Source organism: Lupinus angustifolius, chromosome LG19 (genome assembly GCF_001865875.1).
Source record: "Lupinus angustifolius cultivar Tanjil chromosome LG19, LupAngTanjil_v1.0, whole genome shotgun sequence".
NCBI classification, from domain to species: Eukaryota; Viridiplantae; Streptophyta; class Magnoliopsida; order Fabales; family Fabaceae; genus Lupinus; species Lupinus angustifolius.
Window position 1 is genome coordinate 1304815 of NC_032027.1, and position 23563 is coordinate 1328377.

At 31.9% G+C, this 23563-nt stretch overlaps 3 protein-coding genes across 4 annotated transcripts; 2 read left to right on the plus strand and 1 right to left on the minus strand.

Annotated features, from left to right (window-relative positions):
* On the plus strand, positions 9960 to 10693 carry LOC109333891 (chromatin remodeling protein EBS-like). Its single transcript, XM_019569472.1, has 2 exons — positions 9960 to 10102; positions 10347 to 10693. Exons 1-2 carry the CDS (start codon positions 10021 to 10023, stop codon positions 10691 to 10693), a joined length of 429 nt encoding a protein of 142 aa, XP_019425017.1. The 5' UTR covers positions 9960 to 10020.
* Positions 11533 to 12935, plus strand: LOC109334105. Its single transcript, XM_019569678.1, has 2 exons — positions 11533 to 11647; positions 12455 to 12935. Exons 1-2 carry the CDS (start codon positions 11606 to 11608, stop codon positions 12779 to 12781), a joined length of 369 nt encoding a protein of 122 aa, XP_019425223.1. The 5' UTR covers positions 11533 to 11605; the 3' UTR covers positions 12782 to 12935.
* On the minus strand, positions 18423 to 21094 carry LOC109333649 (basic leucine zipper 34-like). Of its 2 annotated transcripts, none has more exons than XM_019569180.1 (4): positions 20227 to 21094; positions 19517 to 19619; positions 19257 to 19383; positions 18423 to 18867 (listed from the first exon to the last, which is right to left on the minus strand). In XM_019569180.1, the coding sequence occupies exons 1-4, from the start codon at positions 20796 to 20798 to the stop codon at positions 18662 to 18664; spliced, it is 1008 nt and encodes a 335-aa protein (XP_019424725.1). In that variant the 5' UTR covers positions 20799 to 21094; the 3' UTR covers positions 18423 to 18661. The 2 variants fall into 2 exon arrangements, with proteins under 2 accessions (XP_019424725.1, XP_019424726.1); XM_019569181.1 differs by having other exon boundaries at positions 19517 to 19607; positions 20227 to 21091.

Genomic DNA, 23563 nt, shown 5'->3' on the forward strand with positions numbered 1-23563 from the left:
GGGGACATATTTTAAACAATTTTTTTTATAAAGAAAAATTGTATTAAAGGAGCACAAGGGTTGCCCACCCAATACAAGAAGGAAACAAACACAACTAAGTCGCACTTAGCTTAATACAAAGATTAGGATCCATACACCAATTAGCAAACGACAAAGATTTATGAGAAACAAAATAAATAAACCAAATTCACGATCTAGTTTGAATCAAGTCAATTAGATGCACATAGCTCGGAGTCTTTTCCTGAAAGATAACTTCATTTCTCATAATCCGTACTGACCAAACCACTGCGAACCAAAGCATTCTCCACATCTTTACACAAGTACCTCTTTTAAAGGTATCATGAAGCTTGAAAAAATTCATAATTGTTGAAGGTATTGTGATAGGAACTTGAAGCCAAGTGTAAAAATCTTTCCAAACACTTGCAACAAAGTCAAAAGATATAAACAAGTGGTCAATAGTTTCAATATGATTATTACAAAAAATACAAACCATATCTTCCGCCCTCACAATAATATTCCTCTTAAGAAGTTCATTCTTTGTTGGGAGACGACCTCTTAAGAGTTTCCAGACAAAGCAACAAACATTTGAAGGCAAACAATTAATCCAACAATTTTTTAGTACAATACCTAAGGAAGATTGATGTTCATTCATTTGAGCCAAGTAAGATGTTTTCACCACATAGTCTCAACTCATCCCGTATCATAGGAGAAAATTTGTAGACCAAAAGACGAAAATTTGTAGACCAAAAGATAGAGAGTTGGAGATCGTAATACTACTCATTTTTAGTTGAACAAGTGGTTTTTATCTAGAGTTTTCTTAGGACAGGTTGCTATATTCCCTATCCTCGTTTTTGTTGTTTCTAATACATTAGCACAATATTATGATTACAGTACTGAGATGTGGAAATTTCAAGCATTTATTCACTTGTTATCTGCTCTAATCTCGGTAGAATTTCTAGCAATACCCCTCCTCTTTCTACAAGCATGAACTCCATTTATTAGGATTTATCTCATAATGATCAATTTACTTCTAAATCTACTTATGAATCCTTCTGGCAATGTAATGTTGTTGATGTCAATGTAGTTTGGAAAAATCACCGAAAATAGGATGAACTTTTTTATGGCGTGTAATGCATAATGATAGATGGGTTAATTACCATAGATGTAGTTTTAATATTGTAGAGAATCCAACCTTTTCTGTGTGCTTAAGTAAAGAGGAAACGACTTTGCACCTTCCCATTATTGTTCTTGTGTTAGAACTATATGGGACAATGTGGTCTCTTTATCAAAACATCATGTTTTGTACAGTGATAGCTTAAAAGATTGGATAGGTGAGAATATCAACAATGTAGTACTATGAATAATATTCACACCTCTGATTTTGGAAAGTTTTTTTGTCCATTTGAGAAATAATATAGATTCTAATGCAAAAAATGTTTAATCGATAGAAAATTTATTGTCAATTTTTAAATTAATACTTCAAAAACATGGACATGTGGACACAATTAGTTGGTTGTATGAATCTTAAGTTGTACTCCCTCATTTACCTACATGGTACGCTGCCCTCGTTTCTCTTAAAAGTCAAAAAATTTACACTTTAGTTCTTCTCCCCTAAAACATAAATCTTAGGGTTCTAAAAATTCAACAATATCAACCTTTTTCAAATTATCAATCGCTCACATTTCATTTTCATTTCTCAAAAATGGAAATCATGGCGAAACTGAGATATAGAGAAACAGATATAGACTCCTACATAATTAAAGACACTAAAAATGTTATACGAGGTAATCATCGAAACCTTTTACTTTATACACCTACTCAATTGTGTTAGTCACTTATAAAATCAATATATTTAAGGAGAGAAAAAGTGAATTGTTCCAAAACATTTGTTTATAGGATGGACTTGTGAAACAATATTTTTTGCTTATTTGTTTCCAAGCCATACATGCATCACACACTTACATCACATGAAGTTCAGTTAAGCCACATAGATATGTCCTCAAAGGAACTAATATCACAACTTATGAAAAGATGGAAGAATAAATCATACAAAAAAAGGAAATAGATGACTTTGAACAATTAAAAAGAGATAAACACCATGAGTGCAATTAAACTAATTATTATCGGTTAATGTGTTATAAAACTTAAAAAAGATTGTCCACTTTGCATTTTAATATGTTTGATTTTGCAGGCAAAATCACTCTTGTAAGGCCATTTATTGTAGTTCGATAGCATATTGCATGCATAAAAATCATATGCCTAGGAGGTGTGGTATAAGCTTGAGAAAATCTAAAGTGGTTTTATTTTTGGGACATTTGGTAAACAATGATCAACTCACCCCATAACGTGGGAGAAAATTTGTAGACCTAAAATTGAAGGGGGTATAGGTGCTCGGAGGATGCATGAATTTAATAGATTTTTAACAATGTAACTTGATGGAGTCTGATAACTAACTCTTCTACTCTATGGGCAAGGGTGATTAGAAGGATATACTATTGTAGTGATGAGTTGGCCCATGTTGTTCGCAAACTTCACTCTTATTCTCATGTATGGGGAGGGATCGCCATACTTGGCCTGGGAGGTTGTGAAAAGGGGGATCAAGTGGAGAGTTGGAGATGGTAATAATACTCATTCTTTTTTCTATAAGGAAAAATGTATTAAAATTAGTACAAGGGGTGCCTACCCAATACAAGAAAAAGATCAATTAATGATCTTCTTAGAACTTAGAATGATACAGACTTTTGGGTCCATACACCAATTTGCAAAAGATAAAGAAGACGTGTTGTTTGTAACATTGATAAACCAAATCCAAGATCTAGTTTGAATTAAATCAAATAAATGCACAAAGCTTGGAGTCTTCTCGGAAAAAATCGCTTCATTTCGCATAATCCAAATATATCAAACCAAAGCAAATGCCACATATTAGCATTAATTCCTCTTCCAAGCGAGTCATGAAGATTGAAAAGATCAAGAATTGTAGATGGTAGTGTACAAGGAATCTGCAGCCAAGAGTAGAACATTTTCCAAACACTTGCAACAAAGTCACAAGATATAAACAGATGATCAATAGACTCAACATGATTATTGCATAACATACAAGTCATATCGCTAATCCTGAGAATAATATTTCGTTTAAATGGCTCATCCTTCGTTGGAAGCCTTCTTCTCAGCAACTTCCAAACAAAGCAACAAATATTTGAAGGAACACAGTTAATCCAACACTTTTTTAAAACGTTACCTAAAGGAGATGATTGTTGATTCAGCTCAGTCAAGTAGGCAAATTTAACCACATAATCACCAGAGCCATCTAACCCCCATTTCCAAGTATCCAAAGAATTCCTTTTACAAGAATGGTTATGAATCAAAACATACAAATTCGTAGCAAGAGTCTCATCTCTACCAAATAAGCTTCTCCTCCAAATACAATCTCAAACCCAGACTTCCTAATCCCAATGGTCGTTGTCTCCCACCCTAGCATTTTTGTTTTGAGCAAGATTGAACAATCTGGGATAAACTACCTTAAGACTCTAAGTGCCAACCCAAACATCATGCCAGAAGAGAGTTTGAAGACCATTCCCAATTTCCTTCCAGACATTATCAACAAACCACCCGTCTCCTTGTCCAGTAGATGATCCCACCATCTCGAGGCAGAATTATTGCTATAAACACTAAAGTTAGTACCATATTTTGAATTAATTACCTTGACCCAAAAAGCCTCACTTTGCTGAAGTCTACGCCATCTCCATTTCTCCAAAAGCGCGTCATTAAATCGAGAGAGATCTCTAACACCGAGACCACCAAGCTCCTTTGGTTTGCAAACATCCGCCCAAGCCACCCAAGCAACACCTTTACCACTTCTCTTATTCCCCCAAAGAAATTTCCGTTGCAAGCTAACAATTTTAGATAAGACTTTCTTTGGGGCTTTATAGAGATATTGGATAACACTGAATTCAGCAGAATTAATCTCCCTCCAAAAGTAATGTGTTTGCATTTCCACGCAACAAGCCTCTTTTAAATCACCTCAATCATACCCTGTCAAGTAGACATTTTCCTTGGATTTCCCCCTACAAGAATACCCAAGTAAAGAAAAGGGATAGAACCAACCTTACAATACAAAAAATTAGCCGCTACTGAAATAGTTGACTCCGATAACTTTAAACCAAATAAAGAGCTTTTGTTTGAATTGACCTTCAAACCCGAAACTAACTCAAAACATCTTAAGATTGTCTTCAAGCACCAAAGGTTGTTATCTGATGATTTGCAAACAATAATAGTATCATCCGCAAACTGAAGATCACACACTTCAACATCACTTCGACCAATTTTGAATCCGTCAAAAACACCAATGGATCTAGCTCTTCTAACCAATCCAGCAAATCCTTCCGCTACCATAAGAAACAGAAAAGGCGACATAGGATCCCCCTGTCTAATACCTCTAGAAACGGAAAATTGCACCGTTGGACTTCCATTAATCAAAACAGACATAGATGTTGAGGAAAGACAAGCATTGACCCAATTCCTCCATTTATTTGAGAACCCAAACCGACTAAGCATGTAGTCTAGGAAAGTCCAATCCACCGAGCCATATTCCTTCTCAAAGTCAACTTTAAACAAGATACAACCATCCCCATTTTTATTTGCAGAATGGATTACCTCATTAATCACCACAACCGCATCCAAAATATATCTATCATGAACAAAAGCTGATTGAGAAGGAGATATTAGAGAACTCATAACACCTTTTAGCCTACCAGCCAAAATCTTCGAAAGGATTTTATACAAAGATCCAACTAGAGAAATCGGCCTGTAGTCCTGGATTTTGTTCGGTTTCTTCGTCTTTGGAATCAAAGCAATAAACAAAGAATTCAAACCTTTTGGGATCTTTCCATTTGCATGGAATTCTTGGATAAAAAGAATAATATCCTCTTTAACCACCTCCCAAAAATCTTGGAAGAATTTGAAGTTAAAGCCATCTGGACTAGGACTCTTGTCACCTGCACAACTCCAAACCGCCCTTTTAATTTCCTCTTCCAAAAAAACCGCATCCAGATCGTGAAGTTGATTAGCACTCAATTTGGAAAAATCTATCCCATCCAAAGTCGGTTTAATCGTAGGCCCCGCAGAGAACAATTTTTTAAAGTAATTTGTTATCTCATTCCTCAAAACCAAGTCTTCCTCAAGCCACACATCGTTAATCCAAACACCTCTGATTTGATTTCTCTGCCTTCGATTATTAATGCAAGCGTGAAAATAGCTAGTGTTTGCATCCCCTCCTTCAACCACCTACTCCTCGACTTTTGCCTCAATAAGTTATCCCTCAATTTTGTTGTTTTCCACCATTCAACCGAAAGCTTCTTGCAAAGAGATAGCTGATCTGAATCCAACACCGAATTCTCACCCAAGATATCTAATTCTTGAATATCCATAGACAATTTAGCCAAATTAGTATCCAAACAACCAAAAGTCTCCTTATTCCAAACCTTTAAAGCTTCTTTTAAATACTTCAATTTTTCCTTCACAGTGTAAGCCATCCTCCCAAAAGCCCCAGCCTCATTCCACGCTTCTGAAACCAGCGGGGCAAAACCCTTATGATGAATCCAACAGTTGTTGAACCGGAAAGGAATCGGGCCTTTTTCTAACTTCCTCTGTCTTAAGATAATCGGACAATGATCGGAGAAATCTCTATTCAAAGCCCATTGTGTAGTGTCTGACCAATTCAAAAACCACCCTGCTAATAAGAGAAACCTATCAACCCGACTCATAGCACCACTTCTAGAATGGTACCAAGTAAAATTTCTCCCAATTAACAGTAAATCCACCAATTCCATCTCTCTAATCCAGTCATTGAAACATTGGATATCTCTTTTACAACCCCCCTACAACTTCTCTCCTTTCTGACATACTTCTAACAGAATTAAATTAACCAAAACAACACCAAGCTACGTCACCCAGATTCATCTTCAATTGCAACAGTTCTTCCCAAAGAAGCTTTTTCTGAGATAATAAACAAGGAGAAAAATATTAACCATAAAACAATTTACCTGACCATCCATCCAAGTTCCAATAGTGGCCAGAAACCTATTGCCTGCGTAAGAGTTGGATTTGTGAAATTTGTTGAGGTCCCATATGCTCAAGATACCACCCGACCTTCCAACCGATGGACTGAAGTCCCAAGCACAATCAGAATTCCCCCAAAGATCGACACACAACTTCTCATCACACTGCTCAAGCTTTGTTTCTTGGATGCTAATGAAATCCACAAAATTATTTTTAATAACCCCTTGCACATTTCTTCTCTTTAAACTACTCCCTAACCCCCTAACATTTAAGGAACGACAATTCATTGAATACCTCTTGCACCCCCTTGAATAGAATTTGCAAAACCAATCCTATCCCTCTTTTCTAAAACTTCAATTTCCTTTATCATCACACTATCCTCCCCATCAAAAGTGACGCCCAATTTTTTCCCCAATTCCCATATCTTTGTAGCATTTTGGGTTTCTCCACAAAAAGGAGAAGCATTCGTGTGCAAGAAATTAGACAAGGATAAAGGTTCCTCACACAAAGGCTCCAAAACCCCATAATGAATTGTATTCTCAAGAGGCACTTCAATAACATCATCATTTGTTGTCTTTTATGGAGCTCTTTCTTCTTTAACCTCCTACCATTTTTTGGTCTTAAGGATGCAAGCATTTGATTCTGCATGTTCACCAACACCTTGGGAGTTTTTTTCTTTTTTTTTTACCTCCCCTTTTCAATAGTACCAGCAAGTGTGACATGAGAATTAGAAGATTTGTTACTACTATTAGTTGAACAAGTGGGTCTTAGGGAAGGTTGTTATATCCCCAATCCTCGTTTCTGTTGTTTCTAATACATTGGCACAATATTACGATTAGAGTACTTCAATGTGGAAATTTCAAGCATTTATTCACTTGTTATCTACTCCAATCTAGGGAGAAGTTCTAGCAATGCCCCCTCCTCCTTCTACAAGCATGAACTCCATTTATTAGGATCTATCGCATAATGATCAATTTACTTCTAGATTTTGATTATGAATCCCTCTGACAAGGTAATGATGTTGATGTCAATCTAGTTTTGAAAAATCTCCAAAAATGGGATGATCCTTTTAAAATTAGCAACTTTTAATGGCGTATAATGCCTAATGGTAGCTGGGTTAATTACCATAGATGGAGTTTTAATATTGTAGAGAATCCAACATGCTCTGTGTGCTAAGTAAACAGAAAACAACTTTGCACCTTCTCCATGATTGTTCTTATGTTAGACCTATGTGGGACAACATAGTCTCTTTATCTAAACAACATGTTTTCTATAGTGATTGCATAAAAGATTGGAGGTGAGAATCTCAACAATGTAGTAGTGTGAATAATATTGACATCTTTGGTTTTGGAATTTTTTTTGGTCAATTTGGAAATTTAAGAAATAATATAGATTTTAATGCAAAAATTGTTTAATTGGGAGAAAATTAATTACTATGCTTTGTAGATACATATTAAATAATTATAATAAGAATTTATTATCAATTTTTAAATTAATACTTCAAAACTTGGACATGTGCATTCAATTAGTTGGTTGTGTGTATTTTAAGGTTTACTCCTCATATACCTACCTCATGGATAAGGATCACCTGTCCCACAATTTTCATGTCTCCTTGTCCCGGACCAATCAAACATCACAAAATAATATTAAAATATTAATTTCTGTTTTTATAATTTTTCTTTTTAAATGAATGAAGCTCTGTGATTGGCTTGGTACACCAAGTGGGATATGAATGGGGACATGTGATCCTCATCCCTACCTCATACTACCCTACCTTCATTTCTCAAAGAAGTCAAAAGTTTTACACTTTAGTTCTTCTCCCCAAAAAATAAATCTTAGGGTTCGAAGAATTCAACAATTTTAACCTTCTCCAAATCATCAATCACTCACATTTCATATTTCATTTCTGATCAAACATGGAGATCATGGCGAAACTGAGATCCGGAGAAACAGTTGAATAATATTGACACCTTTAGTTTTGGAATTTTTTTTTTGGTCAATTTGGAAATTTGAGAAATAATATAGATTTTAATGCAAAAATTGTTTAATTGGGGGAAAATTAATTACTATGCCTTGTAGATAGATATTAAATAATTATAATAAGAATTCATTATCAATTTTTAAATTAATACTTCAAAACATGGACACGTGCATTCAATTAGTTGGTCAATTTAGAAATTTGAGAAATAATACATATATTTTAATGCAAAAATTGTTAAATCGGGAGAAAATTAATTACTATGCTTTGTAGATACATATTAACTAATTATAATAAGAATTTATTATCAATTTTTAAATTAATACTTCAAAACGTGGACACGTGCATTCAATTAGTTGGTTGTGTGTATTTTAAGGTTTACTCCTCATATACCTACCTCATGGATAAGGATCACCTGTCCCACAATTTTCATGTCTCCTTGTCCCGGACCAATCAAACATCACAAAATAATATTAAAATATTAATTTCTGTTTTTATAATTTTTCTTTTTAAATGAATGAAGCTCTGTGATTGGCTTGGTACACCAAGTGGGATATGAATGGGGACATGTGATCCTCATCCCTACCTCATACTACCCTACCTTCATTTCTCAAAGAAGTCAAAAGTTTTACACTTTAGTTCTTCTCCCCAAAAAATAAATCTTAGCGTTCGAAGAATTCAACAATTTTAACCTTCTCCAAATCATCAATCACTCACATTTCATATTTCATTTCTGATCAAACATGGAGATCATGGCGAAACTGAGATCCGGAGAAACAGTTGAATAATATTGACCTGGACACATGCATTCAATTAGTTGGTCAATTTGGAAATTTGAGAAATAATATAGATTTTAATGCAAAAATTGTTTAATCGGGAGAAAATTAATTACTATGCTTTGTAGATACATATTAAATATTTATAATAAGAATTTATTATCAATTTTTAAATTAATACTTCAAAACCTGGACACATGCATTCAATTAGTTGGTCAATTTGGAAATTTGAGAAATAATATAGATTTTAATGCAAAAATTGTTTAATCGGGAGAAAATTAATTACTATGCTTTGTAGATACATATTAAATATTTATAATAAGAATTTATTATCAATTTTTAAATTAATACTTCAAAACGTGGACACGTGCATTCAATTAGTTGGTTGTGTGTATTTTAAGGTTTACTCCTCATATACCTACTTCATGGACAAGGATCACTTGTCCCACAATTTTCCTGTCTCCCTGTCCCGGACCAATCAAACATCACAAATTATTATTAAAATATTAATTTCTATTTTTATAAAAAAAAAATTAAATGAACGAAGCTCTATGATTGGCTTGGTACACCAAGTGAGATATGAATGGGGACATGTGATCCTCATCCCTACCTCATACTACCCTACCTTCATTTCTCAAAGAAGTCAAAAGTTTTACACTTTAGTTCTTCTCCCTAAAAACTAAATCTTAGGGTTCGAAGAATTCAAAATTTTTAACCTTCTCCAAATCATCAATCACACACATTTCATATTTCATTTCTGATCAAACATGGAGATCATGGTGAAACTGAGATCTGGAGAAATAGTTGAATAATATTGACCCCTTTAGTTTTGGAATTTTTTTTGGTCAATTTGGAAATTTGAGAAGTAATATAGATTTTAATGCAAAAATTGTTTAATTGGGAGAAAATTAATTACTATACTTTGTAGATACATATTAAATAATTATAATAAGAATTTATTATCAATTTTTAAATTAATACTTCAAAACGTGGACACGTGTACTCGATTAGTTGGTTGTGTGTATTTTAGGTTTTACTCCTCATATACCTACCTCATGCTATGCTACCCTCATTTCTCAAAGAAGTCAAAAGTTTTACACTTTAGTTCTTCTCCCCAAAAAATAAATCTTAGCGTTCGAAGAATTCAACAATTTTAACCTTCTCCAAATCATCAATCACTCACATTTCATATTTTATTTCTGATCAAACATGGAGTTCATGGCGAAACTGAGATCTGGAGAAACAGATATAAACTCCTACAGAATCAAAGGCACTGAAAATATTATCAGAGGTAATCATCGAAACCTTTTATGCAACTGTGTTAGCTATATATAAAATCAATATATTTAAGGAGGAAAAAAGTGAATTGTTCTAAAACATTTGGTTATAGGGTGGATCTATAAAAGTCTTTGATTTATTTTTCTCATTAACATTTGGTTATAGGGTGGATTTATAAATGATTCATTTTTTGTTTGAAACCATTTATGTGGGAGTTGTGTGAATTTCTTAAAGGTTATATTTTTGTTTCTTTGCAGTTGGCGATTGTGTGTTGATTCGTCCTTCAGATGCGAGAAAGCCAAAATATGTGGCGTGTGTGGAGAAGTTTGAGAAGGATAATAATAATAACGTAAATGTGCATGTGAGGTGGTATTATAGGCCAGAAGAAGCTTTTGGAGGAAGAAGGATTTTTCATGGAGCAAATGAGCTTTTTTTAACTGACCATTATGATGTTAAGAGTGCTGATGTCATTGAAGGGAAATGTGTTGTGCACCCCTTCAATGATTATACTAAAATTGATAATCCAGGTCCAAAGGATTTCTATTGTAGGTTTGAGTACAAGGTTGATACTCAGGTTTTTACTCCTGACGATGTTCAAGTGTGAGTTTCTTGATTGCTTTGATAAACATTCATTTAGTTTTGTCTAAGACAAATCATTGTACTGGCCCATATATCTTTGAAATTTGGTGTGGTTAATTTCGTTATTCAAAGATTTAAAACACAATTTAATTAATTTTTTGTCATCAATTAAGTCCTTAGAAAGACAAGTGTATGTTATTTTAAATCTTTTCGAGACTTAATTGGTAATAAAAAAAATTTTATCATTTTATTTTGATGCCATAATCTTTAGATGGCTTAATTGAGGGTTTAATATATTTTATGCTTATTGAATGGCGTTGAGCATTGGAAAAGTTGGTGGGTTTTATGTTGTTGATTTGGTTTTATGTTTTATAGGTATTGCATATGCGAGATACCTTATAACCCAGATATCTTCATGGTGCAGTGTCTGAGGTGCCGGGATCGGTAAAATCACTGTATTTTGTTGTAATTTGTTACCTATTATTTTGTGTGCAAATGATTTTTAGTCATATGTTAAATCTGTGCATTTGATATGTTGTTTTCTTGGATGAAGGAATAATGAATACACTACTTGTAGAGACAGCCAACAAGTTTTTTACACTAGTATTTTGAAGTCCAATCTTTTTAATACACTCATTAAATTCCTTTGTTTTCACCTAAAAAAATATTGACTCTTGAGTTTTATTGTTTCTTTTCTCCTTATACAAATTGAATGGTATATGGGCTTATTCCTTATGTGGTTTCATCAACTATGACCATATTTAGCCTCACATTTTTCATCCATTGGAACAGATTCATAAGTTTATGAGAAGTCATGCTAATATTATATTGTTTTCTATATGTTTATGTGCTTATAGACTTTATGCAAGAAACACCTTTCAATCTCTGTAGGTACCATCTTGCTTGTGTGGGCTTGACCATTGAAAAAGCAAAGGCAATGAACCAGTATCTATGTTCTGATTGTTTTTCTAAGTGCAAGGTGAGACTACTTCATCTAGTCCACAAATGTGTACTTTTTGCTTCTTCTGTATATAGTAAAAGTTCTAGTAAATTTAGGATGCATGCAGTATTGGTTTCCTAATTGAAACAAGAAAATTTTCAAACATGTATACTATTTCTTGATTGGAATTTGTGTGAACATATATGTTTCTTGAGTAGTACTACCAAACTTACTCCAATGGGTATTTTTTAATGTTTTATCTGATCTGAAAGGATTTTCGGAGTTTTAATATGAATTTTTATTGCAAAGTGTAATCAGCTTGAGAGTCAAACTTGTTTGATTCTTAAAAGTTAATTTATTAAGATATTATAACATAGGCCTGTTTAAGTTTTAAATTTACTTTTTTTTATAAAAAATCTTGAATTTGGAAAAAACAATTCTCTAATAATGAAGAGGTAAATTATTGATATTATCTTTATATTTGAGAATAAAAATGACATTACATTTCATCTAAATAGTAAAATTGTCACATCCTAAACTTATTGCCCTGTATTTTTTATGCACTTAAATAAACTTTTTTTTAACTTTTGTGTATTATTGTCTGAAATCCTTAGCTAATAAGTGAGGAGTTCTCCCCTCACTTGAAGAGGGAATCTTATTAGTAATGATGTATTGAAATTTTCAAGTTTATATTTTCTTTTCAAAATTTTGTGTGTTTTGCTATCAAGATAGTTGAAGAAATTTTAATGCTTTTCTTGACCCTTCATGAAAAATAGCGGAATTACTCCATTGTTTTTTTAGTTGATTCTATATCTCTATTTGATGGAATTATATTTTATTGTGTAGGAGGAAGTTGGTGAGAATAATTTGAATAATTTCACAGATGAAGAGCATAATGGTAATGCAAAAAAACCTACCCAAGTTCCAACAGAACTAGAAACTAGCACTCAGAACAGTGTCACTGATATTATTAAAGAACCAGTGATGGATAGTTGTACAAGGATGATGAATGTTCTTAACAATATAGATGGCTTGGAATGTGGTAGTACTTTGTGGTTGGAAGCCCTTCAATTGCTTGAGGATCCAGTAAGGAGGGAAATGTTCCTTGCAATGAAGAATGATGCTGCTAGATTGGCTTGGATCAAGCTTAGGTGTAATATTAAGGACAACTAAAACTTTATCATATATCTCTTCTATTTTGCAGTTTGGTGGATTTCTTTTATCAGGTACTGCTGAGAAGTTAAATTTAAATAATTGAACTATTTATACTTTTCATTTGAGCCATTCTGGTTCATGAACTATTAAGATTGTGGTTTTGTTTTAAATGGATTTGTGTTTTTTTAATATAAGACCTTGTATTGTGCTTATATATTTTATTATGGTTTATGTGCATTTTTGCATATATAATATTGAGTGTTGTTTGGTGATGTAACATTATAGTCTCTTGCCCTAATATAATGCAATAGTGCATATCTGCTTCAGTATAAAATTATGGGTCAAAGGGATATATAGTATACGTGAAGATGATTTAACGCACTTCCTTTTTTACAAAGAAAATGATTGCAAAGCTCACCAATTTTCAAAAAAAAGTTACAAATGAACAAAGTTCATTGATGTAACATTATTGTCTTAATGAGTCATGAGTGACACTCTTACTTACGAGTAGTGATGGTAAAACTGGTAATATTATCTGTAAGATTGTTTGCATATCTTGTATTTTTTGTGAGTAAAACATATAAATTTATCTCATTTATCTACTAAACATGTGAGAATTACTATTGGATAATGAGGTCAGTTTGTGGGCACAATATACAGAAAAAATAATAAACTATGATGTCATGAAATTAAATATCTCAAAATGTTATGATATAATCACATTTGTTCAACTTTATACATTAAAAAAATTCAAAAGATTTCTTCTATTTCTTCAACTACTTTATTTAAAAAATTTATTTTGTTGTGTGATTTTTTTCGTATTTAAAAAGAAGCAGTGCTGCAATTTTGTTAATTAAGATATTCTGGAGTCTCCTTAAATTTTGTGGATACAAGCAAATGGACTTGATAATCTATTTTATTATCTCTAATCTTTAAATTAAATGTTTATAGATCGAAATGATATTGATGTAATGAACAGTCTATGCATCACATTTTATCTCATTAGATTATCATATTTCCTATTGGATATATGTGCCTTTACTATTTTGAAATCCATGTATGTATACACTAATAATCAAATGTGATTATAATACATATAAGCTTTGAGTTGAATGTTAGCTATTTAGCTTTAACCAAATTATGCGCACAAAATAAGCTTTAACCTTATCATCGGTAATGGTTTTAAAAGTAACAGGCACAATAAAGAACAATTGATAGAAACTCTATAAATTTCATACTCCAAAAAACATGTCTAGGCACAAAAGATAAATAATTATAATTCAACTTTCACGAAAAAGGACTCAAGAAATTAAAGATTAAGGTCAACGCTAGTTTTGGAAATGATGAAGTATTATGTTATCTTGGCTAAATATCAATGCAAGTACTAAATGATTTGGAATTCATGTGAAAATGTATGATAGTTCATATCTAACGGTGGGTTTTAGTGAAAACATAATTTAGTAATAAGTTAATAAGTTATTGGAAGGTTACGCATATCTTTTGAGAAGCCAATCAATATGTTGATAGTCTAGTAATCATGCAATATCAGCTCAAACTTTTAACGGGCGGAATGTTCTTCCATCCTTTACAATTGAGGCTCTAAATAGGAATAGACTTTTCCTACCTTCCTATAGGTTTGTGAACATGTAATCTCTCTTTCTTTTCTAATAAGGTTTTCTTCGGGAGTGCTTTGCCAAAAAAAAGTGTAAGAATATTTTACTAACAACATTATAAATCCATTCCGCCTCAATTTAAACATATCATAATTTTAATAGTTCGAGAAAATAATTTATTCACTCGTATTAGAAGATAACTTATTTTATTTTCATTATGCTTTTAGTGTTATTTTTGTAACTTAAGTTTAACCATTATAACAAAATTAAATTAATTATTTCTATTTCTTTCTTACTTTTCATTTTTTTTCGAGAAGTTACTCTCATTTTTTATTATCAAAGCTTAATGGACATCTTAACATTGTCATGGTTGTCTAAATAAAATTGTAGTAAAAAGTTGCAAAAACAAAAATAAAAATTGTAGTTAAAAGTTGCAAATACAAAAATAGCTCTGCTTTTCATTTCTACTCTACATTTTTTTTTCTTCCAGTTCGAATTCCAAATTTATCATCATTACTAATTGTCATACTTGATTTAATTTTAAAATTAGGATCATTGGATAAAGTGTCATATCATTTAATGTTTTTAAAAGGTGGCAAAAGAGAATCTTGTATTCTATTACCAAATAAATAACAATAATATCTTATCAAGAAAAAAAATTACATATCTTCATGATTTCTTTTAAAATATTTTTTCGAAAGAGTAGTGTAAATTGTTGAGATAATTATATTTTTTTTTTATAAATAGTGACAACTCATTTTTTATTTGGTTCTAATAATTTATTTTGAACTCTCATTTTTATGTAAATTTATGAATATTATATATTTTATGATAAATAAATAATCTCATTTTTTGTCCCAAGTGGCTTATAAAATGGGGACCCAAATGTTGAGATAATTATATTTTTTTTTATAAATAGTGACAACTCATTTTTTATTTGGTTCTAATAATTTATTTTGAACTCTCATTTTTATGTAAATTTATGAATATTATATATTTTATGATAAATAAATAATCTCATTTTTTGTCCCAAGTGGCTTATAAAATGGGACCCACCATCCCTATGATGAGGGCCAACCTTTATGGGTGTGGGGTAGTGCGCTGCACAAAGCCCATAATTATATGAGAGTACGAGACCCCTTTTGTTCGAAATTTGTTATAATTTTTTACCTAATTAAATTATTTGATATTCAAATTTTATATAGTTAAATTAGTAACTAAATCTACAAAATGTCAGGGCCAACATTGCATATGAGTAGATGTGGATAAGTTGATTGAGAGTTTAAATTTAATCTTAGGGCTCTCGTAAGGAAAGTTTACTTTTATACTTACAATCTACACTTACTTACTCTTTATATCTTCTTATCATTATCTCATTCAGCTCTTACATTCTATATCTCTCTCATATAATGACATGAACATTGTACCCTCTTCTGAGCCACAACCTCGCCCAAGTAGGAAGAATGTCCCTCACCCAAGCGAGGGGATTGTCGCTCAAGCGAAAATTCAAGGAAAAAGGCTTAAATTATTGCTTGTCCCTCACCCAAGCGAGGGACTATCGCTCAAGCGACAATTCCTACTTTTGGATGTCAAAATTTATGTGTGTGTCTCGCTCAAACGAGAAATACAGGTTCAAAATTCTGAATTTCTCGCCCAAGCCATAGATGTCGCTCAAGCTAGAAGAGTTTCTTAATGCTGAAATTTGCTCTCTCGCTTGAGCGAGAGACCAGAAGTCTGCAACAGATATAGGTGGTTACGAAAAGCAAATGGGGGTTATCTAACCATTTTCCAAGCTTTTTCACACGAGTTCTAGAGAGAGTAACACCGGAGAGGAAGAGAGAAGTCATGGAAACGACTTTAGATCTATGATTTCTTGTATTTCTCATGATAAGAGTGTTGTAATGGCAAGGATGAGTGGTTAGTTCTTCAGTGTTAGGATTGAAATATAATCTTCTAACTCTTGTATTCTTGGATTCAATTCGAAAATATATTTTTGTTGTTTGATTTTGGAAAGCTTATTTTTGTGCTTAATGTTTGATTCTTCTTAATTTCTAGTTTCTTGATCTTGGATCTAAGTTTAATTGGGAAGTTATACTTGGAATCGAAGCTGGATAATTTTTCTTGATTCTTCATTAATCTAGGAATGGACAATGATGTATGAATTGTTTTTACATTGGATTTAATGCTAGATAATTGATTAAATATACAAGGAATTGGTGTTTGGTGAATTATCTAAGGATTTTGTAATCAATAATTGATACAAATGATTCAAAGAAAATGTTGCATAAAGATCAATAACTTCGCAAGTTTTATAGAATTAAATTAAAAATTACAAAGATGAGGAATGATTAAATTAATCCCAACCAATCTTATTTTGTTTTAGAAAACCATTTTTAATTAATTATTTTTGATAATTTTAACCAATGAACAACCTTAATTCTCAACTTTGTACGTATCTACTCAATCTACTGTTTTAGAAAATAATATAGATCTGAATTGCTCTCTGATGACGTTATTTCAGTATTTACTGGTTTTGTTACTTGAACGATATGGTTCACTTGCCATACTAAAAATTACCAACCGATGCTTGCGCTAAGTTTGACCGAGCTTTGTCCGGAAACTTAGATTTTTTTATCATTCTTTCGGATTAAGCCTACAAAACACTTCAGAAATGTTACGTAATTAACTTGGGTACATGGTTCATTATTTTTTACATTAATTTTAGAAATTTTCCTCATAATGAATACAAGATAAATGAGGAGGATTACGTAGTTATGTTGCCCCAACAGTTTTTGGTAATTGATCTCTTGGTTTATGCTTTTGTTTGAGTTGTTGGAAACTGTAACAGAAAGCAATGTGGATATTAATGATGATGATCATTTAACAATGAGGTTACACAAGAGAAGAATATTAAGGAGCGTTATTGATTGATGTTGCAGAAATTAAAGTCCTCTGAACTGTCCAAAGATATATACATGTTATGCCAACTCAAGGTTAAACATATCTGGGAACTCGGTTTAGAAATGGACAAAAATTGCAACTCAAAAGTGCTAAATAGCTCTGATTTGTGAACCGCATATATCATTAACTATCATTAGTCATTAGGTTGTAAAATATTTAATTATTAATATTTTTAATTTGAATATAATTTTCAACCAATTACAAACTGATAATATATACAGTGACATAACTTATGGATAATATATATATATATTTTTACAAATTTTAGAACTCAAAAGTGCTTAATAGCTCTAATTTTTTAATGGAGATCACTTGTCACACGATTTGATGTCTCATTATTTAGCAATTATATTAAAAAATAGCAACCAGTTAAGAAAAAATCATAAAAGTAGAAAATATATTTTTTAATTACTTATTATAATGTAATTGGTTTGGAACATGGAAACAAAAAAAATTTAGGACATATAATCCTGGTTCCTGATTTATCTACTAGGAAATTTAACTTGGTAGTATGTATGCCGTAGTAAAGGTTGGAATAGGGTAAAGTTCTTAGATTGAACTCTTGCGTAAACCAATACTTTTGTAATTATTTTCTTCTAAGTTTCTCCAATAAAAAATTGAAAAATAAAAGTTTAAGGTATGCTTTCCTATAACTAAAGTATCAATATGATTTCTTATAAGTTTCCTGAGAAGTCAATGTTAATAAAAATGAAAAATCCAGTTGTGTTTTTCCTCTTGGGGTCCACAGTAAGCTTGTCTATTAACAATATAATTAAGTGTTAATTCATTTGCTAACATGATTGTTCTGTTTTATTTCAAGTATCTTAATCTTTACTTTTGCCTCTTCGAGCAATTCAACTATTCAATGGAAATTAACCAAGTACCTTAAGATGTTATATTATATTCTAAAACATAAGTGCTTGCTGTACTTATGATTTTTCTTGAACCACTCATAACTGAACAAAAACTATGGTGGTCAGAACTAGAAAAGTCAATAAGAATAATTTTAGTTAATAACTATTCATGCAAATCATTTCCTTCAAGATAAAAATTATTAAGAATGATTTTAGTTAAAAAAACAAAAGTGTAAAATCATAAGAAATGAAATCTTAAAATTCCAATCCAATCCCAAACAACACCTTGTGAAACTTACAAAAAAAAATTGTTCAATATATTCAAGCAATCCAATGTCAAATTCCTACCCTTCAACCCCATAAACATGTTAAGAACCCCACATCAACATTAATGGGGGGACACATCATGTGAAAGTTCTAGTTAACACAAAGTGATATACATCCACAGCATTATTCCTTGTCTCTACTCCTCAACTTAGGAGTTGCTCTTTGTCCATGCATGCCAATGGTTGTTGATGATGATGGAGAGAATGATGAGGTTGCATGTGTGGTTGTAGTTGTGATGCTTGTGGGGATTGAGGAGTGTTGATTGAGTTACCCATCTTTTGTAGGTTCTGTTGGTGATGATATATTTGCCTCAATCTTTCTATTTCTTTCTTTAATGCTTCTTGATGAGCTGAGAGAGATTCAAAAATACCCCACTATCTCAATAATCATGGTGCTTTTATAAGTTCCAAAAAGGTGACTAATCCACACAAAAAATCCTACAATAATTTAATTCTCAGGACTAATTTTTTTGCTTAATGTAGTGTTTCATATGATGAAAGATTTCAAACCTTGATATCATCATTATTCATGAAATGCTACAATGTTACTGTATACAACAGAAAATGGATTGTGAACTAAAAATATAAAAGTTGTTTTTTATGTTTTCATTTATCATGATAATTTATATGTTTAAACTTAGAATAGATATATAATATCAAAACATTGTAAACAATTTATAACTTGAGCACACACTTTTGTATATTATATAATGGAAAGAGAAAGTATATATATATATACCATCTTTGAAAATCTTATCTTGGGCCAAAGCTGCAATTCGTTGCTTCAAGGCACTGTTGTCGACATTAAGAATCAAACGTTGGTGGTCCAAAAATGCAACTCGTGGTGACAATGCTGATACCTCCGTCTTCATTGTAACATTTTTTTCACAATTAACACACATCTTATTATTTATTTATTTTTGAAAGATAAATTTACTATTACAGCTACTACTTTACTATATATAGTATGAAAATGAAAGCTAAATTAAAGTTATTCACCTGCAAACTTGTTACACTCCTTTCAAGCTCTGAAATGTATTGTAGCTTTCTCACCCTTGACCTTTGAGCTGATTGCCGGTTAGCCAAAATTCTGGTATTCATACAAATTATTATACTAATATTCATAAATCATAATAACACTAATAGTGTTTAGATTTAGTATCTCTTTACCTATAATATTTGATTTTAATGAATATACAATATACTACATGGTTAATACAATATTTACTATCATTTATCGAATTAATGTGACTTTTCGGGTCAGTAAAATTTACTGAATTGGTATGCAGAAAATATGTGTCTAAGCCCTGTATAAAAATATGCATCACTAATGTAAAACCCCATTTAATTGGTTTTGTAGAGATTTTTTCAGATCCAAAGTAAATATATAAACAGAAAATTGTATTATTTTTTAAATTGTGATTGAATGTATAAACTGCTAGATATGTCAAATCTGTATAACAATATTTTGTGCAAAAATTATTTTTCTCTGAAGAATGTAACCATACACAAGGTGCAGTCTTCGTTTAAACAAGTATTATATTGTTCATGTTTTAATATTAAAATTTCGAAGATGGCAACCACATTCCATAGGAAACGCGTTTCTATTTTAAAATAAAATCACATTTTTGAATTAAACGTGCATGGTGGTATAGGGAAACTATATAATATTAGAATAATTAATAATAATTTGATGCGTCAGAAATTACCTTTTGACCCTTTTGGGATCACACACGGTTTCAGTGCAGCCGGTAGTGGTGGCAGAGGGTGGCTGCGCCGCCCCATCATTCTTACATGAGCTTTCCTCCTCAACCGTTTCATTCTTAGGCTTCACCTCATGATTCACAACGTCCAACGCCATTCCCATTGGCTTCTCATCATTATTACTATTCTCATCGGAGCACGGTGACGATGGGTTGGACGTGGAAGAAGTCTGCGGCTGTTGAACAGCAACGGCAGCAAAATCATCGGAAAACATCGAAATCAGCTGGTCCTCGTCCAACCTGTCGAACGACGTCTCAAGAAATGCAATTGAGTCGCTAGCTGAACGCCGATGAGCTCCTCGTCGTGACGACGAGAAGTCGAGGAACTCATCAACCCATGATGGCAAATTATGTTGTTGTTGTTGAGGAGGAGAAGTGTTCGGAAGAGTAGTGGTCGTGGTTGTGGTTGCAGTTGTGGTTGGTGATGGAATTAAGTTGCACATTGAAGATGCTCTTTTGTGATAAAAATTAGACCAATTTTGGGGTATGGTTGGTATTTTAGGAGGTAATTGTGCCATAGACCTATGTATGTGTGACCCTAAATTTAGTGATACCGAAAATTTTGTGTGCTACTACGTATAATATGGATATAGCCTTTGTATGTTATCTATGTATGTGTGTTTGAGAAAGAAAATAGACAAAGATCCCAACAACCTAGAAAACACAAAAACAACCGCAAATCTTAGTACTTCACAATCTTATTGTTCTTGAGCCGCTCAAAGCAGTGAGAGAGAAATGAGATAGAGAGAGTTATTAAAGAGATGAGAGGCAATGTCATTGTGTCATTTATAACCTCATGATGGTGCTTTTTATTCATTTGCTCCCAAGTTTGAGAAATGAGGTGTTTTAATATATTCCAAGAATTTGTGAAAGATTTGTGTGGAGATGTGTATATTAGTTAGTTGAAGTAATAAAAATTATAGATAACTTTAAAATATTTTTAATAAAAAAGACCAATATAGTTAGATGGTAGGTGACTTAATTTGTTAAGTATGGTTTTAAATTTTTGATCTATATTTAATATATGCACAAATAACTATCCATAAAGACAAATTTCATTTCGATCTCTATACCTCATATAAGATTAGTGTTTAACCCTTGGCTAGACATTATTGTTACACACAAATTTGCAAAAAGGGTTTTATTATTCATTTCAAAATGCTATTTTACATAATAAATAGAAATATAGTACCTATACAATTATATGAAGGTTTTTTCTCTCCATATATATCTCCTTAGTTTTTGTTATATGTATAATGTATTATGCATTATTTTGTATGCATCTTTTTTCTAAGGTCCAAAGGTCATAGAGAGAGAGGGAAGGGGCACATGGGAAGGGAATTAGAGACAGCTAGCAACAGCTACGTGGTGGAAGACTCAACGGTTTTAGTGGGAAAATAAGAGTGTAGTTTAATAACTATATGGAATCAGTAACCACGTGCAGATGTGACCCATTCACTTACCATCCATTATTTCATACACTATATCATAACATAATGTATATCATATATATATATATTAATTTCAACCCAAACTTATATGTAGTTTTTTATTTACTACCTCTAGTATGATAAAAAACACTGTCTATGTTGTAGCAGTTCCTCTTGTGTCTTATCTATATTTTTCATGCACTTGGATAATGGGACCACCTTCAGTGTTTTGCCTCTGCCAAGCTCTCACATGCTGAATATATATCATGATCAGAATCATTCAATATATATATCTTTCTTTTTAAATATATATATTTCCTTTTTAGGTTTAAACTTGTATAGAAAAAAGGCATTTACAGATTTCATTGATCTCACACATTTCACTTTTTCACTGATCTATCAAGGGTTTCCCTTGTTCTCATCAATACTCACATAACATCATCACCTGTATCAACATAAGATAACAAGTATTAAGTATATGAACTTGTTGCAAACATAATATGGTAAGATCTTATTCGATTAATGGAGAAAATCTTTATTCGATTTTAGAACGGTGTCAAAGTCTTTTGCACGTATTACTAATATAGTCTTTTGCATACATATTTCGTCGATCAAACCTTTGATGTCAAGTTTCTTAAGCAATTCAATCATCAATCGATTGTATTAGAACTTATAAATTGATAGATGTTGTGGCCAACATCCTCTCTTGGCAATCCCTTGCAGGGGTCACAGTCAATTCGAATCATTATGGTGGTTGTTGTACTTAATGAAATAAATTTCCTCCCTAACTAATAAGTAACAATTATATATAGCAATGCACTAATTGTTGGGTTTAAGGAAATAATTGTGTCATATGATTAACAACTATAGGTTTTTACATGTTTGATCCAACCATATACATTGTTAATCAATATTTAGAATGTCATTAGCAAATATAACATTGGTAAGAAAAGTTTGGTGTGCAAGAATCTTTGGGTCATTTTTATTGTAATTTTTATTCTTTGGATCACATGGACATGGATGACACCCAATATTTGTTCTCTGATTTGGATCAGAATTTAGATATTGGCTTCCTTTTTTTTTATTATAATAATAAAAGGGTATGCAAATAGGTTTTGACTTTTGATCATTCAATTGAGTACTTGGCAAGTTTGTGATTAAATGTTTAAAATAATCGACATAAGATAAGGGGAAAAGCATGGAGTGTGGAATCATTTAATTTTTTCTTGGTACATTTACATGAAAGAATATCTCTAGGGAAGATTAATTTATAGGATAATGGTGTAGTGGGAAGATTGAGGAGTTTAGGTAATGATGAGTTGTGAAGAGAAAAGGGATGTGTAAGAATAATGTACCCTCTCTCCCCCCATGTGAAACTCTTTGTAAGATAAGAGCTTATGGTTCTCTTTGCTTTGTTCCCAAATCAGACTCACATGGGGGCATTTGTGTTTCTTCCCAACTCCTTCAAAGTTTGGATAGCTCCATCATTTCATGCTGGCACATATGTTCTACTTTTTTATAAAAGTTAAAGTACTTAGAAGACACTAATAATGATTAGGGGGAATGGGTGGAATGCATGTAATTTGTTAACTCCCTATTGTTTAATATATATATATATATGTATTGTATTTATATATGTGTGTAACTGGTCTCTTATTAGTACTTATGTAGAAATACCATCCACATTTTGGTAATGTTTTATTAATTGATGTAATATATTTGTATTGCCATTTTTCTATGAATAAGGAGGGAGAAGGTGGGTAAGGAATTAATAAGATTCCTCAACAACCTAAATAAAATGAATTCTCTGTAAATTTATCATTAGATAATTATATATATATATATATATATAT